The 19,812-nt window shown below is 41.1% G+C and overlaps 2 protein-coding genes across 3 annotated transcripts in view; both read right to left on the bottom strand.

Moving 5' to 3' along the window:
- PEX19 (peroxisomal biogenesis factor 19) overlaps positions 1-922 on the bottom strand; it is a 15,000-nt gene extending 14,078 nt beyond the window's left edge. For both annotated transcript variants that reach the window (XM_023725182.1, XM_004390193.2), the window contains exon 1: positions 808-922. In XM_023725182.1, the coding sequence (XP_023580950.1) occupies positions 808-877 (70 nt within the window). In that variant the 5' untranslated portion in view covers positions 878-922. The remainder of the gene's footprint in view (positions 1-807) is intronic.
- Positions 923-5,150: 4,228 nt separating this feature from the next.
- The window catches only part of COPA (COPI coat complex subunit alpha), a gene marked incomplete at its 5' end in the record, with an annotated part of 53,429 nt that continues 38,767 nt past the window's right edge, over positions 5,151-19,812 (bottom strand). Inside the window, 14 exons of the mRNA XM_004390222.2 lie at positions 5,151-5,921; positions 6,181-6,375; positions 7,408-7,569; positions 7,866-7,976; positions 8,064-8,250; positions 8,525-8,661; positions 9,199-9,267; positions 9,434-9,511; positions 12,309-12,418; positions 12,601-12,690; positions 14,748-14,871; positions 15,060-15,148; positions 16,342-16,437; positions 16,557-16,746. Of these exons, the coding sequence (XP_004390279.1) occupies positions 5,862-5,921; positions 6,181-6,375; positions 7,408-7,569; positions 7,866-7,976; positions 8,064-8,250; positions 8,525-8,661; positions 9,199-9,267; positions 9,434-9,511; positions 12,309-12,418; positions 12,601-12,690; positions 14,748-14,871; positions 15,060-15,148; positions 16,342-16,437; positions 16,557-16,746 (1,698 nt within the window). The remainder of the gene's footprint in view (positions 5,922-6,180; positions 6,376-7,407; positions 7,570-7,865; positions 7,977-8,063; positions 8,251-8,524; positions 8,662-9,198; positions 9,268-9,433; positions 9,512-12,308; positions 12,419-12,600; positions 12,691-14,747; positions 14,872-15,059; positions 15,149-16,341; positions 16,438-16,556; positions 16,747-19,812) is intronic.

Genomic DNA, 19,812 nt, shown 5'->3' with positions numbered 1-19,812 from the left:
GGCACTCCCAGTTTCTGTCCATTTTCCCACCTTCCCACACCTCTCTGACTGGGTAAGAAGTAAAATATTCACCTCTGTGTCGCCAACACCACCCTGCTTGCCAGGCCTGGGGCGGCGGTGGGGCGGGGGCGCACTGGCCTCACTCTGGGCAAGAAACCAACAGAGGAGTGGAGGACAGGGCCGAGAAAGAAAAATATATCCACCGTTTTTCAGGAGGGTGAACTGGCTTGCCCTGGGGCCGGCTCAACCCTCAATTTCTCACGAAAATGGTAAAGGAGTCCGCTTGAGCTACTGACATGATGTTAGAACTGGAAAGGGGACTAGCGAGGGAAGGGTGATAGGACTGGAAGGAGGAAAGAAGTGTCCTTTGTGTTAAAAAGGATAAGACAGGGGCACTGAAGGACGCGCTACAGGCTTTGAAGAGTTAATGTTAACAATCCATGAGCGTCCGTTTCGTTGCCCACCGCGGACAGAATGCTGCTGCAGGGAAGTTAGACTTATAAGAACTTCTTAATCCAAACCAAAGTGGATTTGGAGAGAAATAGAGGAACAATGTTCTGTGGGTTACCGTTCCCCCTCCGGCAGGGGGATCAACGGTCTGGGCCATCAGGGGCCAGAGGTGAGCTCCCCAACTCCCGCCGCGAAGGTGACCCAGAGATTTTCTTCGGGGTCGCAGTCAGACCTCCGCCCCCGTCCAACCCTTGGAGAACCTCTCCCGCTCCGCCCCAAATATTTCAGGCTCATTTAACCCCCTGAATGGGTCCTCACACCCGCCCGCTCTGGGCCTTTCCCATTACTGGCTCTTACTTTCCAAAAGCTCTTCCAATTCCCGATCAGCATCGCCCCCAACTCCACAGTCTTCCTCAGCGGCGGCCATCTTGCTACCTCTGACTTGCCGTAGGGGGCGGGACTCTTCTGCACCTCCCCCTCACCCGCCGTGTGCAACCAATAGTATTGTTGGCGAGTCCGAAACCGCCATTTTTAAAGGGACAGGAAGCTTTGCATTTTCTCTTTCGCCAGGAACCACTGAACTAAAGTGAGGACAGCTGATGTGATCTTCTGCCTGGTGTCTTACTGGCCTGGCCTACTTTATTTCAACTTCCCACATATCTAGAGAAGTTGCTCTTTCATTACTTCTTCCCAAGCTGTGGGTAGGCCAGATGAGGACATACTGCCTACAAATAACTAGAAGCTACACATGTATAACCAAGAAGACAATTAGAGTGCATAGAAACCCACACTATTTTTACCGTGACTTCCTTCAGCATTTTACTCAAATGTCATTTCTCTGAGACCCCTTCTTTGGCCTCATTGAATAAAACTGCAATCCCCCATACACATACATACGTACTACTGAATATATTATCCTCCTTAACACTAAACACCATACCAAAACCAAAAACCAAACCCGTTGCCTTTGGTTCGATTCCGACTCGGCGACCCTACAGGACAGAGTAGAATTGTACGACAGGGTTTTCCAAGGAGCGGCTGGTGGAGCAGCTGGTGGATATGAACCTCCGACCTTTTGGTTAGTAGCCTGAGCTGGTAACCCCTGCGCCACCAGGGCATGCTATATACTTTTTATCTTGTTTATTGTCTATTGGCTCCCACCACACTTGAATTTAAGCACCGTGATTTTTGTCTGTTGTCTTCACTGCTGGATCCCCAGCTCCTAGGCTAGGGCCTAGTATTTAATAGGCATTCATTGGCCACTCTTTGCTCTCCTAGACTCTTAATTAGGCAGCTTCTCTGCCCGATCTAATGGACATCTCTTTTCCTATTCTTTACTAGAACTGTCGGACTAAAGGACACAAGGCCAGGTGTAGTAAGTAATTCAAATGTAGTAAGAGTTCAATGTTAGTTGAATCAATCAGGCAGAATAAGCAACTCTGGGACCTTAGACTGAGCAAAAGGGCAATCTGAACGTAATAGTAATAGACCTGATCTAGTCTCTGGCCTTCTCTGGCCTATCTCCTTTTCTCCATACAGAACCCAATCTAATTTGGGTGAGGAGGGGTATGCTCAGATAGTCAGAGATGATTCCGGACAACTCCTATTCAGATCTGTCAGAATGCAACTCCCTCAGAGACAAATCTATTTCACAACTCAGTATCTACCATTGTTTAAAATCCTGTGCTGGACACAGTGAAGGATATAGACATAAATCAGGAACAGCTCCTGCCCTAAAGTAGCTGTCTGGGGATTGGGCTGAAGGTAGAATTAAACATATACACAGTATGACATAAGGTGTCTTAAAAGAGATAAAGGTTATAAGGTGTTATAAAGGTTAAAAGAAGGGAGAAATCACATCCATGTTAAAAAAACAAACAAACGTGTAAGTCACTTCATCTCTTTGGCCCTTAGATTCCTAAACAAACATTTGAGTACTGTGTGTACTTACCTTTTCCCTTCACAGATATGGCACAGACTTGTGAAAATCATACCCGTGCAAAACGTGTTTTCTTCCAAACAAGCAAGTGGTGTGATTTAGGCAAAAACATTCTGAACTGTGAACCAGAGGATGTTAAGTTCTAGACCCAACTCTGTCACTAAATCACTTTGTGTCCTTTTGAAAGCGCTTCATCAATCTAGGACTCAGATTACAAATATCTAACATTAGAATTGGCACTCTACGGCCCTATTCAACCCCACACCTGTCACGTAATTGATTCCAGGCTAATTTTCTCATTCAACTCTGAACTGCTTATACGTGTATCTCTAATATGGTTTTATCAAGCATATGCTGAAAGTGTAACATTTGTCCAACTACAAGTTAGTATTTCTATTGTGGTAATACAAGCACGTTAATAAAGAAACTACTAGATGATTTTTGAGACTTAGGAGAATCTCACATAGCATGGGAAACCCTGGTGGCGTAGCGGTTAAGAGCTATGGCTGCTAACCAAAAGGTCGGCAGTTGAAATCCACCAGGTGCTCCTTGGAAACTCTGTGGGGCAGTTCTACTCTGTCGTATAGGGTCATTGTGAGTCAGAACCAACTTGATGGCAACTGTTTTTTTTTTTTGTTTTAAACATAGCATGATTCTTCCTTTGCCATATCTTTTAAGCTTGTTTCTGCTTTTGTTTTTACTATTAATATTCCTAACACCTCATCCCAGTATTTACTCACCTCGTGGCTGCTCCTCCTTCTTTCTAATGTATAGTGAACACTATTGCAAAACAAAATTTTCTTGACATCACTCTCTTATTTAAGAACTTAATGGCTCTCCACTGTTTACTGGCCATCTTCAAATTTTTGTCTGGCATTCATGATTATTTCACTTATGTCTTTGTCTCCTTAATTACATAAGCTTCAAGAAGCAGGGTCTGTCAATTTTTTTCATATCCCTCAGTTTAGGCAAATGTTTATGTTGTGTGCAAAGTTAATTTTATAGTCACGCGTTGCTTAACATCCATGATGCGTTCTGTGAAATAGGACGCTGTGTGATTTGGACATCATGCAAACATGCCTAAATCACGGGCAGTAGGATTTACTGATTTTCCACCTTGATGTTGTTTAATGACTTTTTGTTTCACTTCCAAATTGATACTTCTCCTTTGCCTGTTGCTACTGCTATCACGAGCACTCGTTTTGCTGGGTTTGGGAGCCATGATACATTTTACGATAATATTTTCAAAAGAAAATTAAAGAGATACCCTACAACACTAAAGAGACACGTGATACACAAGATTGGATGCTGCTGCCTCTGAGTTGAAGCATACACTGTTATATGATAAACTTATTTGTAAGTAGGGAAAGTTCATATTAAAATAATAGAAGTACAGTACATACGTAAGCCAGTAACACAGGCATTCATTATGACTATTAAGACATATGTATTATAGATTACATATGTACTGTACCATTATACACCTGGCAGCACAATCACTTTGTATATAAGAGACATGAGATATTCATGTTGCATGCAGGAAGCTGTTGCGTTTGCTACATCTGGTTACGTCTGCTACATCTTGTTCTCCGATCTGGACTTCTGAACTCTAGTATAACCTTATGGGACCATGGAAGTGTATGAAGTCAGATGTTGCCTGAATGGACGTTATGCAGTGCATGACTATAATTTTTATACTCATAAAAAGGTGGAGTTTTTTTGCCAAGATTTATCACCAACTTGCCTATGTTTACAGAAAGAATGTCTATAACTTGACAAAATGTTATCAAGTAGTATACAAAATTTTAAGAAGGCAGGCTTTGTTTGGGCGTGCTTTGTATTAAGTGACTGTTAATATAAAGGTAAAAACTATAAAGGCTTGCGCTCTTTGAAGCAGGAATTCCACTCTGTTTACCTCCAGATACATTTCCCCCACCTGTACAGTGTGTTCAAGTTATTCATTGCAGCACTGTTTCTGACAGCAAAAGAATGGAAATACCCAAATATCTATCAACGTGGGACAACTTACATAAATTATGGTATATCACATAATGGAACACTAGAAGAGTGAAGCTCTCTAACTTACTGATATGGAAAAATCTCTAAAATACGCTAAGTGAAAAAACAAGGTGCAGAATTGTTAAATAGGATGCTTCCATTTGTACATAGAAGAGGGATAGGAAAGGTCATATATCTGCTTGTATATATATATAAGAAATCTCTGGAAGGGTATAAGCAAGCTAGTAACAGTGGTTACCTGTTTTGGGGAAGGTGAAAGAAACTAGGTGGCTAAAGAAAAGGGTGGGAGGAAGAGCTGTTACAGTATAGCTTTTTATATTTACTGATTTTTGAACTATGTGAATGTATTGTTTATTAAAAATGTTAAAAAGTTAAAACGTACATATTTTAATCAAAGGCATAGTACGTCAATATTTACCGGATTAGTCTCATTACATGACAAGCAAAATACAATACCGCCAAAATAATCAGTGTAATATATATATGTACTACTAATTACTCTTATATATGTGTATTACATATAAAACATCCAGAGCAGTAACTGGCTCATGGTTAAGTGCTCAGTAAATAATAATGGCTATAATTAGCAATAGATGGAAGACTGCAGTAGAAAATGGAATAGAAAAGCTACTTGCTGCCTACCATTCTCAGCTTAGGTCTATGCCTCACATATATCCTATGAAAAATATGTGCTTTTTTTTCTTTTTTTTTTTTAACAGTGGGTATTAGTTACTTTTGTAATTAAAATAACTATTGCAAGAAAGATATCTTCTTTAGTGAGGCAGCTGCATGGGGTGAGTAGAACCTGAGAGTGTCCAGGAAACAAATGGCAAGACAAGAAGCTCTTGTAGAAATCTACTTTATTTGGTGTGAGAAACAAAATATGAGAACAACGGTTGTAAAGGACAAATCAACATAAAATCATGGACATTTTTGGAAAATGAAGTGTTCTCTTCTCAGATCTTAAATTTCTAGGCACACAGAGGATACTTACTTGGGAAGTTCAATGCCCAGGAAAATGGAAGGATGGCTAAGAGTTTAGGAGAGTTGAGTAAAAAATGGTATCTTATTACATTGCACCGCCTTTCTGGCAAACAGGATACAAAGATGGTGGGAAGGGGAGGGATAAATATTGAATGAATGAATTTACTAAATGAATGCTCATCACTGAATTTTCATTTGTTCCTTGAAAGATCTAAGCTGGGAAGACCAGGCCAACTATGACCACAACTGTAGTCACCTGAAGATGGAGGGGTTCCTAGGCAAAGATGTCAACTTGAGACGTTTTGATTAGCTATAATAAAAGTGAAAAGGACGCTAGGCTTTAGGGTAGGGAGAGCCAAATGTCGATAATCTGAGGGGTGGTTGGGAGAAGGCGGACATTAGAAGAATGACAGAGGGACATTCTCTGGAAGGAAAATATGGTTATTCCCCTACGCACGAAAAGGGGGCCCTAGCGAAACTGCAGAGCACTGATCCTTAGACCAATCACATCCTTGCCAATCTCTGTCACCTGTGGAAGAGGAAACAGAGGGAAAAGTTAGGGATCTGCGAGGTTGAGAAGCCTAGAAAGCTGAGTCTCTCCACCTCTCAATGGGCAAGGCAGACAGGTGTTTGCTATTTATTGGTATAGAGCAGTAGTGAAGTTCTAGTTTTCTCCACTGTCACTGCCTCAAGGAGCTAGGGGTAAATCCAGCAGAAAGGACTACCACGCTTCTTTCTTTTTCCCATTCCACAATATCCTAGAGGCATTTCCTAAGGTCAGTACTTACTGTAGTGACCCTGCAGATTTGACCGTGGAACTCAGGGGAATAGCAGGCTCCACTGAGTGGACACTTCTCCACTGGCTTTCCACGGTAGATGGGCCGATAAGATGCAGCACAGATGTCAAAGGGGTTGTGCATGTCGTAATTGAGCTGGTAGGCATCTGTGGGGTTCTTTTCACATGCAGACAGGATTTTTCGGGTCTAGGACAGGGAAAGAATATTTTATTAAGAAGGACTGAAAGTTGCGCACAACAACTCAAATGATGTTATCACTGTGGTTTAGCAGTTTCTTTGATGCAGGATGCAATTGTCCTATATGGGGGTACAGGCCCCACCTTCTGTACAGGATATACGTGAAGGGGTAACAATCGCTATTTCTGTTGTATCTGGCTTTCTCCTTCTCAATACCAAAGTGGCTCGTGGATCTAGACCTACACTCCACCACGTCTGGGGGTTATCAGGATTAGATCCTAGAAAGGGTCAAAACTGGCTTCCACTGCCCAAGGAGAATGCATCTGGAGGGCATAAGCAGTGGGATATTGTTATGGATTGAGCTGTGCCCCCTAAAAATATGTGTTGTAAATCCTCAACCCCTATACTAGTGGATGTAATCCCATTTGGGAATAGGACTTTCTTTGTTATGTTAATGAGACCATATCAGTGTAGGGTATATCTTAAGCCAATCACCTTTGAGATATAAAAAGAGAAAGAAGCACAAATGAGGGAAGACACACACCAAGGAACCGAAGAAGAGAAGCTAAAAAGACGCAAGGACATTTCCCCAGAGCCAACAGAGAGAGAAAGTTTCCCCTCGAGCTGACACCATGAATTCAGACTTCCAGCCTCCTAAACTGTGAGAAAATAAGTTTCTGTTTGTTAAAGACACCCACTTGTGGTATTTCTGTGACAGCAGAACTAAGAAACTAAGACAGATGTGTATGTGGAGGTCAGTAGTGGATGGGATATCTGGAGCTGGAGGACAGACTGCGGTTTTTTTCAGGTGCAGTGGAGCTACTTCACGTTGCAGGTCACTTTCCCACTGGTGCCATGTCTGAATAAGTCATCAATTCAGTTTCCAGGAACAAACGGGGGCACCAGGTCAGTAACTAGAGGATGGCGTTCTGGTGGCTTTTTTGTTGAATGCTGTACTTTGTTTCAGAGGCAAGGACCTTGGTTTTCTGTTCCCTCCATGTAAGAACAAGTCTGGTTCCCCTATGATTACTGAAGGAGTACCTGTTGAGCCACCTCAGGCTTGGGCCCGAGCTCCAGCAGGCGCCGAGCAAAGGTGGCAGCTGTCTTGAAGTTCTTAAGTTTGAAGAAGAGGTTGAGGGCTGTGCGCAGCACCAGGATCATGTGCACAGGCTGCAGGTTTGAGTGAGTGAAATAGGCTGCCATCTGGTGGACAAAAAGAGGAGCAGGTGCCAGGTTGATGCAAGAACTGGGATAGATGTCTTACAACGTGCTACATATGCATTTAAAAAGCAAAAACCAGGACTGGCTATAAAACAGTCCTCCCAGATGTGGAGGACGATAGGATGATGAAGTAGGGTAAAAAAAATGCAGCCCTTTTCAAAGAAATGGGCCCAAACCTCTCTTCTTCCCCAGACTGAGTTTGGAATTACGAAATTCAGACCTAATGAAGGGTGAAGGGGAAGATGTCTCGGTAGTGCTCAGAGGCCCACAGCTCTTACCTCACAAATGCGCTTCTGCTGTTCTAGAGTTTCCTTGGGCAGCTTTTTCCTTTCTATTTCCATGGACAAGCCCACAATGTACTCACGACAAATGGTGATGAGCTGCTGGGCCTGGAGAGAGGGGTATAAGAAGGTCGTGGTGCAGAGGCAAGAAAGTGGGGGAGCCTAGATCTGGGACAAGTGGCCAGCCCCTCCTACCTCTGCAATCTCCTGTTTATTGTCCACAACAAGGAGTGGCACACTGAGGAGAATGGAGCGGAATTTTTCCACAGCCTCCTCAAACTTGCCAACTGTGGTGAGCTGGTAGCACAGCTGCAAACGCTGGATAAGGTCATTAAGCTTCAGGCCTACTGCTGGAACACCATTTTTCATCCCTGCCTCTTTCCTGGAAAGGGAAAAGCAGGAAGAAGACAGAGGATAGTAAGAGTCAACTAGGACTCAACATCTTTTTCTGGCAAACATAATCACAAGCCCCTACTGTGGAAGTAGCTGGTAAATAGGATGGCAGCAGGTATAAGCCAAATCTTACAGATGGTGAGCCAAGGATCTTTTCCTACTAGGAAACCCCAGCTCTGGGAAAATTTTGAATTCTGAGGCTACCTCCTGAGATATCTACACGACACTTGGAACAGATAGAAGCAAAGAGCAACGGGCCTTACCAATTGCGATTAGGGTAGCCATACATGGAGGGCAGGCAGGGCAGAGCCTGATAGGTGGTACGGCCCCGAGCATATGTCTGTAGAAATAGTTGCTTGTAGGGGGCAAACTGGGTTACCCCAACCTGGTCATGAAGGAGCTGGAACAAGAGGAAAGCAACATAAAGATTTTGGCCTCACCACTTAAAATTGATAATGGGCAAGATATTTAACTTCTCTGTTCTTGTTTCCTAACCAGTAAAATATACTTAATTATAGGATCTACCTTGCTTAATAATACTTGTAAAGCATTTAGGATAGAGCTTGACACACAGTAAACACTGTTGCAATTGTTATTATTATTATTATTATTGCTATTATGGCACAGGGCTTAGTGTTCAAAACATACATCTATTCTGGAAGGGGTACTGATCTCACTGATGTGAAGCCAGGAAGCAGGCTGGCTGGAAGATGGCTGGAAGCACCTGCCTTCAGAGATTACTAGACCAAGCAGAAAGCAGATAAAAGGAAGGCCTTGTGAGGCAAGTATACTTAGACCAAGACCAAGGGTTTCAGTGCTAACTACACACTTCCTGGGTGTGTATATGTGGTTAAGACGAATTAACCACCTCCCTGGAACCCTGGGCTGAGCTAGGCATACTCAAGGTGAAGAGTCAAGACCCCTTTAAGAAACTTACCCTCATGGCTGTTTCAAAAGAGCCTGCCAGGATGTGATCCACTGGAAGCTGAGAGTTATTGCACCAGATCTAACAAGAAACAGAAAACCCAGCCCATGTGAAATTCTGTTCTTTCTCTTCCCAAACTATTCTACTCTATGTCAATAGTAGAAAGCTATCTGATACTGTTGACACACAAATCAAGTATTAGCCAGCTCAAAAACACTCATCCCCAGGGCCCTGTTTTCCTGCTTACCTGAGTTGGGCTGGTTCCCTTGGTGGGGGGCACAAAGAAACCATCCTCAGCTCCACCACCTGCCCCAGTGGGCACATCCTAGGCGAAAGACAGAAAAATTGAGTCATTTTTAAAGCTGTTCAAGCACTCTGTCCTGATGAATCCCAAACACGATCCATTACCTTGTTCCCAGCCTCCACTGCAGAGGCGGGTGGTAGTTATAGAAGACCCTCAAAATAGCAACAGCCTCACCAGTAACAAAATGATATATGAAAGCTCCAATTCAACAAAAAAACTTGCTGCCTTTTCATAAGCTGCCCTCAGCACAACCTTGATTATATCATTTTTCTTTTTTGTAGTACCATTTATTGAGTACTCATAGTATGCCACAGTGCTAAATCGTTTACGTACATTTTCCTCTCTCACTTCTCACAAATCTGTAAGGTAGAAACTATTAACACATTTTATAAATATGACTCTGCTAAGCTGCACAACTTGCCAAGTCACACAGCTAATGAACAGTAGAGTCAGAATTCAAACTCAGGGCTTCCTAATTCTGAGTCTACTGCCCGGTTGTTGCTTATGTAAACAGCACTTGCCCTCTAGAAACTCATCTTTTAGCAAAGAACACTTTTTGAAAATTCGTCAGCATGTAGCTGGTTTCAGAAGATGTGGTTTATCTGTTTCCTAGACTAATAACATTCAGCCTCATTAAATCAGGTAAATTGAAAGGAAACAGGAAGTGGCAGTGGCATAGAAGATGTCTGACATAACAGTGATGATAATGATGGATAACAATGTAGTTTCACAGCTTGGGCTGAGACCCAGGTGGGTAGAGAAGTGGCTCCAGATTCATCTAAATCACTGTGCCCGGCTTGTGGCCTCCCACATACACCTATGAGGGTGCACGCTGCCCGTTAACAGCGTATCTTCTCCATTACAGTTGCCCTTGACATTAATTTCAACCACCTTTACCAGTATAATCATGGAGATGCACCTCTTCCTGGTTAACTCTCTTGTTGTATCAAATGATGTTTATATTATCATCCCATTCCACCTAGAACAGCATTGTCCAGTAGAATTTTTCTTTCAACTTTTTAAAGGTGTACAATTTATTGACAGCAATTACAATAATCAGCTATGCAACCCTACCCTTAATCATGTGATATTTCCATCACTGTTAACCACCCCGTCCCCGCCCCTCTCGGCCCTGATAACCACTAATAAACTTTGGCCTCTATACATCTGCCTTTTCTTATCTTTTTATATAAGTGAGGTCATATAATTGTCCTTTTGTGATTGACTTATTTCACTCAGCATAATGTCTTCAAGCTCCATCCATACTGTAGCATGTTTCAAGACTTCATTTCTCCTACTGGCTGAATAGTATTCCATTGTATGTATGTACCACATTTTCTTTATCCATTCATCTGTTGGTGGGCATTTAGGTTGCTTCCACCTTTTGACTACTGTGAGTAGTGCTGCAATGAACATTGGTGTACACATCTCTGACTCTCTGTTTTCAAGTCTTCTGGGTATATACCTAGGAGTGGAATTGCTGGGTCATATGTTAGTTCCATTTTTAGTTTTCTGCAGAATCACCACACTGTTTTCCATAATGGCTGTAACATTTTGCACTGCCACTAGCAATGGATAAGGGTTCCAATTTCCCCACATCCTCGCCAATATTTGTTTTTTTTTTTTTTAATCTCAGCCATCATAAACAAACAAACAAAAAAACACAAACCTGTTGTCGTCGAGTCAATTCTGACTCATAGTGACCCTACAGGACAGAGTAGAACTGCCCTAAAGGGTTTCCAAGGAGCAGCTGGTGGATTTGAACTGCTGAACTTTTGGTTAGCAGCCAAACACCTAACCACAGCACCACCAGGGCTCCTTAGCCATCCTAGTGGGAATGAAATGATATGTCATTGTGGTTTTGATTTGCATCTCTCTGATGGCTAATGACGCTGAGCATCTTTTCATGTATTTGGTGGTCATCTGAATGTGCTCTTTGGGGAAATGTCTATTCAAGTCCTTTACCCATTTCATGATTAGGTTATTTGTCTTTTTCTTTAAGTTGTCAAGATTTTATCTATATTTTGGTTATTAGATTCTTGTTGGATATGGTTTCTAAAGATATTCTCCCAGTCGGTAGCTTGTCTTTTCATTTTTTTGGTAAAGTCTTTTGCTGAACAAAAGTTTTTAATTTTTATGAAGTCCCATTTATTTATTTCATCTTTTGCTGTTTGTGCTTCTGTTATTATATTAGATAATCCACTGGTAAAAGTTAGGCCTGACAGCATTGCCGCTGCTTTTTCTTCTAAGAATTTTATGGTTTTAGTTTGCATATTTAGGTCTTTAATCCATTTTTAATTTTTGTGCAGGGTGTGAGGCATGCATCCTGTTTCATTTTTCTGCATGTGGAAATCCAATTTTCCCAGCACCATTTATTGAAGAGACTCTTTCCCCATCAAATAGACTTAGCACCCTTATCAAAAATCAGTTGACCATAGAATGTGTGGCTTTATTTCTGGACTCTCGATTCTATTTCATTGGTCTACGTGTCTGTTGTTATACCAGTACCAGGCTATTTGATTACTATAGCTGTAGAGTCTTCTTTTTTTCCAGTGGGAGATAAGCATCATAATAGAGGTAGGTCCTTAGATCTCCTTCTGTTTGGGTAACTCAGGATAGGTGGAGGTGATAAGGCCACTAACCCTAACTTTTTTTCCTTCTTTCCAACAGAAGATACGCATGAGATTAGGAGGGTCTAGGTCCCCTCCCTGTTAGGGACCCTCAGGATATTGGCAGGAGGTGGGAGATGTAGGTAGGGCCACCTGCTTCTACAGGGAGAAGAAAAGGAGAGCCTTACAAGGCTAAGAATTCCACATACCAGCTCAGGAGGAAGGTCCAGATCTTCTTCTACATCCCAGCCACCTCCTTCTTCCTGTCCTTTGCCAAGAGCATCATCCCCTAAACCTTCTGTGGCCTCCACAAACCCATCTGTAAGGAAAATCCAGACTCAAAACAGATTTGGATACTGACACAATCTTAGCCAAAGGAAAGCGAACCTTTGGGATCCTTGTTGATTCTCATGATCTGGAAGACTGCAGAACTGCCCTAACAACCCAGTCCCAATCCACGGAGTCCATCTTGCAAGAATAGCCCTAGAGTAGCACTCTCACCTTCATCCAGCTGCAGCTCTGCATCCTCTCCCCAGCCCTCAGTACCAACAGTGTCAATGTCAATGTCAGCAGCCAGTGCTCCTCCCTTCCCTACAGAGGGAGGAAACAGAGAGGAAGTGGTTGTCCCAGGCAAGTCTGAGATACGGCCTCCTCAGCAGGCAAGCTGTATCCTTTCAAAGGTGCCAAGGTTATGCCTACTGTTTTTATTTATTATTTATTTTTGTGCTATGTATGTGTAAGCCGGCCTGACACTTGGAACTTTGGGGAGCTTTTATTATGCTAACTTGCAGTAGGTTTCACAAATACAATAGAAGAGAAATGGAAGCAAATGTCCTTCCTACTACCGAAAATCGGCTCTTAAACCATCTCTGACACCCCAGCTTTCAGCTACTAACTCCTGGAATTTTTTTCTGAGATCTTTCCCAAGTTATCATCACTACAGTGGTCCAATGTCTTTTACTTAGTCCTCAAGATCATCTTTTCACCCTACACTGACTGAGTGTATTACAAGTTATATAAATTGTCAAGATCTCATTTCATTTCCACAACAACCACCTAAGGAAGGAGATTGAGCAGGTAGTGTTACCAAGAAATTAAGAAAGTTGTCCAAGGAAATTCAGCTGGTAGAGCAATAAATCTGCAACTCAGACTCAGATCTGAGATTAATCTAACAGTTTTGTCAATACCATACTGCTTCTATGAAAAACATTAATTAGCATCCTTTTTAAAAATGCTTCACAACCTTAACACATTATACAGTTTTTTCCAGAAGTCCCTCCAATCCCTTCCTGAGTATAATTCATGGTTTAGTGCTTTGGAGTCCTGCAAAAATGGGTTTGATCTAGCTCTGACATTCACTAGTTGGGGGACTTTGGACAAATTACCTTACTTGTAGGGATTAAATGAGATAATACTTACAGTTAATGAAATAAAATACTAGCAAAAGGCTTGGAATCTACAAGTGTACAGTATATTTGCTCCCTCCCTACCGCCATTAAACCTTATTTCTTTCTAGGTTTCATTTTCTAATCTTTTTATCTTTCCACAGTTGTCTGAGACTAACTTCAAATTTTTGAGAAGGGAAAGAAGATAAAAGCTCCCTGCCACCTTTTATCTTTTTGTGCATGTACCATATTGGAAAAGACTCTAGCTGGGCCGGAAGGGAAACCAACTCTCAAAGTCAAGATGTTGGGTTTCAGTTGTTGGATTATTTCTGGTCTGAGGAGGTGAGGAAGAAACTTTTAAAAGACCTTTTATCGACAGAGCTCCCAATACTTTATCATCTGAGTACAGACATAGTCATTCAACCATTTACTTGTTAGCTCTATTTCATCTAGTCCCAAAGAAAGATTAAAGATGGCTTATCATAAACAAGGCTCAGATACAATAAAACTGAAATGACTAAACCACAGGTGAAGAAGACAAGCTACGTGGAGGAAATGTAGATATTATACTAGAAGGATAGCTATATTTAAGGTGCTTGGCAGAAAAAAACATTGTCAGAAACAGACTGTCCTTCCCCACTGCTTTTCTCTATTTATGTGGATTCAGGTTTGTATGTGTGTGGTGTAACAGAGTACGCAGGGCATGAGGACACAGGGTAGGTGGGAAGGGATGGAGGAAAGAGCAGGACTGGGAACAAAACCCCCAAGGGTCTGTGTAGGCTCTTACTCATGAGAAATAACTAGTAGACATATTCAAGAAAACAGGAGGAGGGGGAAGCGTGTAGGTGGTGGAGGGTGTTAGCACACATCAGCTTGAGGCAGCTGAGTTTGCACCTTAAGACTGAATGTCATGAATGGCAAAACACTGAACGTAGAGTATGACTACATTTATGGTAAAACCTAAGGAAGTACACCGACATGTTAACGGTGGTTGGTGGAGGCATGGACTAAGAGACTGTCCCTTCTATTTTCCCCCGTTTTCCAAACTTTCTTTAATTATCTCAAAATGCTATTATTTATTCTTTGAAGGACTATGCCATGACCCATTGATATCTCAGTGCTCCATGAGGCTTCACCCAGAAAAAAAACAGACAAAGTTAAAAGCTAATGGTATCCAACGGGACAGTTCTTCCAAAAACAAATCACAATAACAGCAACAACCAAAAAAACCCCAAGAATGCTATGGGAGAAATAGGTGCTTACCCTTGCTGGCAATAGATCCTTCAAAGAATCCTTTGGACACAGTCAACAGGGGCCAATTGGTATCCAGTGGCATGATAGGTGCAGGTGGCTGAAGCAGCTTAGCATTAGGGTCAATGTCTGGGATCTGAAAGGTAGAAGAAATGAGGATAAAAGTAAATAGCTTCCAGGAGTCATGTAGGGGAAGATTATGGAAACTCTTTTGATCTCATTTGTTTCTCTGCCTCTCCCAGTAACCAGGTGGGAGGGTGAAATTATCCCAAGATCTCAGAGTTACTCCCACAATCAGAGACACTCATGTAAGCAAAGACTCACTGTCTCCTTCTCTGGATCAAATGTCTCCTTCAGGCTCTCAGCTTCTTCATCTAAGCCATGGGTAGCTGCTGTGAGATAGGCTAGTGACTCTGTAGAGAAAACAGACTTTGTGGCATAGGCAGGTACATTTCCAAGAGAATACTGTTGTGATAGGCAGCCTCTGAGTGATCCCTGCCTCCTGGCATTCATGCCCTTGCATTATCCCCTCTCCTTGAGTATAGGCTAGACTTACTGACTAGCTTCTAATGAAGAGAATATGGCAGAAGTGATTGGATGTGACTTCTGAGATTAGGTTACGAAGACTGTGGCTTCCATCTTCAGCACACTCTCTTGCTCATTTACTCTGAGGGAAAACAGCTGCCATGTTGTGTACTGTCCTATGGAGAGTCTGCATGGCAAGAAACCAATGTCTCCCAGCAAAGCCAGTGAGGACATGAGGCCTGCCAACAGCCATGTGAAAGGGCTTAGAAGTGGATCTTCACCCAGATGGGCCTTGAGATAACTGCAGCCCCAACCAACACCTTGACTGCAGTCTTATGAGAGACAATGAGGCAGAGGCACCCAGCTAAGTCATGCCCGAAACTGTGAGATTGATAAATGTTTGTTGTTCTAAGCCACTAAGTTTTGGGGTAATTTGTTCACAGTAATAGATAACTAATACAGGTGCTTATCCTTAAGTTCTATCATCAGTGTTGATGAGAACGCTGGAATCATCCTTGACTTCTCTTTCACGTTACACATCCAGTCCTTCAATAGATCCCGTTGACTCTACCTTCAAAATATATCCCAAATAAGACCATGCTCACCCCCACATGCTAGCACCTCAGTCCAAACCACATTTTTAACTTTTCTTGTTCCCTGATATATCTCAAATGCTAGTATAATACATGATACTTAGTGGATTCTCAAAAAATATTCCTTGAAAATATAAATGAATAAATAAGTAAATGAGTGAAACGTCCAGATTTGAAGTAAAGGAATGAAACTAGAACGGCACCTAACCAATTATATTTATTAGATCATCTGTCCCAGGACCTTTTAAAACTTCCTGTCTACCCTATAACCATTAACTACTTTCCTAAGGGGACTTGGCCAGACTGAATATTCTGGCAGCACCCCTATTTAGCTTTGAAGAAAGTCTTCTGAGCATGGCAGGAACATGCTCTCTTGAAAACAATGCACAAAAGAAATTATTTACCACTACACATGAGAAACTCAACATGAAGAGAAAAATACTTCCTAAGGCCCCAAAGAGGTTGGTGAGTCCTGATGAGATACTCACTCTGCCCACAGTTCTTCAGAATCCGCACTCGCTCTGACACGTCGCCGAGGTACAGGGCATTCTGATAATGACCGCTCATGTCCTTTCGAATCTCAGCTGTGCCAAGTCAATAACAGACAGGCAGTTATGTCTTCTCTCTTAAGTTCTTTCTTTCTGTTCACTTCCCTCCTTCCCCTAAGGACCCCTCTTCCCATCCTTTATTTCAGAGGACTCACCAATCTTCATCATTTTGCGAAGTTTCTCTAGGTTGCCAGTAATAAGGTACAGGAAGGAAAGTTTGTCAAAGTTTTTCGTGCGCTGATAGCACATTTCAACAATCTGGTGGTTCCCCTGTAGTAGGGCCACTTCTCCCAGCTTTTCCCAGCAGTTCTTATCATCCAGTGCTTTGGCAGCTTCCAGAGCAATCTAAAGAATACCCAGAATCTGAGTTAACAGGTTGGAAGATACTATGACTCAAAACCAGTTCTGCAGTCACAGCATTTGCCTCTAAATAAAGCTCCCAAGGGATTCCCAAACTTTCAATCACTTCTAGCCTTCAGTCTAATTTGGCCTGTTAAAAATCTTATCAATAAAAAGTCACTTTGCAAACCAATAGAAAGACATAGGAGCAGAACTGAATCAATGGAAGACAGAATCAGCAGAATGGAGGACAAATCCCTTGACACCAATTTGTTTGAGGAAAAATCAGAAAAAAGAATGAAGAAAGCCTAAAAATTATGTGGGATATTATCAAGAGGAAAATTTTATGTGTGATCAGAATTCCAGAATAGGAGGATGCAAAAAAAAAAGAAAAAAACAAACAAAAACAAAACCCAGAAAGAAATGTCAAAGATTTGCTGGCAGAAAACTACCCTAATATCATGAAAGATAAGAACATATACATCCAAGAAGCTCATTCGATAAACCCCATAAAGGATAGATCCCAAAAGAAAGTCACAAAAAACATATCATAATCAAACTTGGAAAAACCAAAGACAACGAAAGAATCCAGGCAGCAGCTCAGGAAAAATGAAAAGTCACCTACAAAGGAGAACCAATTAAGACTAAACTCTGATTACTCGGCAGAAGCCATGCAGGCAAGAAGGCAATGGGATGACATATCTAAAACCTTGAAAGAAAAAAACTGCAACCAAAAATTATATATCCAGCAAAATTGTCTCTCAAATACAATGGGGAAATTAGGACATTTCCAGATAAACAAAAATCAAGGGAATTTGTAAAAACCAGACCAGACTTACAAGAAATCTTAAAGGGAGTCCTTTGAACAGAGAACCAACATCATCAGACAACAATCTGAGACTAAGACACAGGACAGCATCAGTCAGATACCTAGCCAGATAAAGAATTGTCAAAAATAAAAGAAAGCTAAGAGACTGAAAACAGAACCAGAAAAGTCAATCTGTAAATGATGACGTCAAAACAAAAAGAGGGAATAAGTAGTGTAGTTATAGAACTTTCATATGGAGAGGAAGTCAAGGAGACATCAAGAAATAAAAGACTGCTTCAAACTTAGGAAGGTAAAGGTAAATTTCAAGGTAACCACAAAGAAAGTTAACAAATCTACTCATCAATTAAAAAAGAAAAAAAAAACAGAGAAACTCAGTAAACACAAAATCAACAACAATGAAAGAAATGAAAAGAAAATTCACAAAGAACTGAGCACAGAAATTAAGCAGAACAAAAAAAATCAACATAACACACACACAGAAAACTCAATGAAGTGACAGCAATGAATTCATACCTATCGATAATCAAACTGAATGTAAATGGCTTAGATTCACCTGTAAAGAGACAGAGCATGGCAGAAGGGTTACCAAAAAAACATGACCCATCAATATGCTGTCTACAAGAAACACACCTTAGACACAAAGATATAAGTACACTAAAATTCAAAGAACAGAAAAAAATACATCAAGCAAACAATTACCAAAAAGGAGTAGGAGTGGCAATATTAATCTCTGATAAAACAGACTTTAAGGCAAAATGCACCACAAAACATAAAGGAGAATTAAAGGGTCAATCCACCAAGAGGTCATAAACACAATAAACATATATGCACCCAATGACAGGGTTCCAAAATACATAAAACAAACTCTAACAGCTTTGAAAAGAGAAATAGACAGTTCCACAATAATAGTAGGAGACTTCAATATACCACTTTTGTTAAAAAACAGAACAGCTAGAAACTCAACAAAGATACAGAACATCTAAAGGCCACAATCAACCAACTTGACCTCACAGACATATAACACTCCACCAACAAAAGTAAAGTATACATTCCTTTCCAACACACATGGATCATTCTCCAGAAGAGCCCACAATTTAGGCCACAAAGCGAGCCTCAATGAAATCCAAAACACTGAAATAATACAAAGCCTTTTCTCTGATCACAACGATATATAAATAGAAATCAGTAACAGAAGGATCAAGGAAAAAAAATTAAGTAAATGGAAACTGAATAACACCTTGCTTAAAAACCACAGGGTAATAGAAGAAATCAAAGATGAAATTAAAAAATTTCTAGAATCAAACTAGAATGAAAACACAATATATCAAAACCGTTGACACACAGCAAGAGCAGTGCTCAGAGGTCAATTTATAACAATAAACACACACACCAAAAAAGAAGGGCCAAAATCAAAACATTAACCCTACAACTCAAACAAACAGAAACAGAGTGGCAAAAAAAGGCCCCCGTTCCCCGGAGGAAGGGAATTATTAAGATTAGAGCAGAAATAAATGAAATATAGAACAGAAAACCAATAGAAAGAATCAACAAGACCGGAAGTTGGTTCTCTGAAAAGATCAATCAAATCAACAAACCACTGACCAAACTGACAAAAGAAAAGCAGAAGAAGCAAATAACTCAAATAAGGAACAAGACAGGTGACATTACAACAGAACCGACTGAAATAAAAAGGATCATAACAGAATATTATGAAAAACTGTACTCCAACAAACTTGAAAACCTAGAGGAAATGGACGAATTTCTAGAAATACACTACCTACCTGAACTAACACAAACTGAGGTAGAAATATTGAACAGACCCATAACAAAAGAAGAGATTGAAGAGGTAATAAAAAAAACTTCCAACAAAAAAATGCCCTGGCCTAGACAGCTTCACTGGAGAATTCTGCCAAACAGAGAAGAGCTTACACCAATAGTACTCAAACTATTTCAGAGCATAGAAAAGGAAGGAATACTCCAGAATTCATTCTATGAAGCCAGTATAATCCTGATACCAAAGCCAGGCAAAGGCACCACGAAAAAAACAAAACTACAGATCAATATCCCTCACGAACATAGAAGGAAAAATTCTCAACAAAATTCTAGCCAATAGAATTCAACAGCACATCAAAAAAATAACATATCATGACCAGGTATGCAAGGATGGTTCAACATTAGAAAATCAATCAACTTAATCCACCACATAAATAAAACAAAAGAAAATAATAACATGATCATCTCAA

Source organism: Trichechus manatus, unplaced genomic scaffold (assembly GCF_000243295.1).
Source record: "Trichechus manatus latirostris isolate Lorelei unplaced genomic scaffold, TriManLat1.0 scaffold00288, whole genome shotgun sequence".
In the NCBI taxonomy this organism is placed as follows: Eukaryota; Metazoa; Chordata; class Mammalia; order Sirenia; family Trichechidae; genus Trichechus; species Trichechus manatus.
This window is presented reverse-complemented; position numbering and strand designations above follow the sequence as displayed.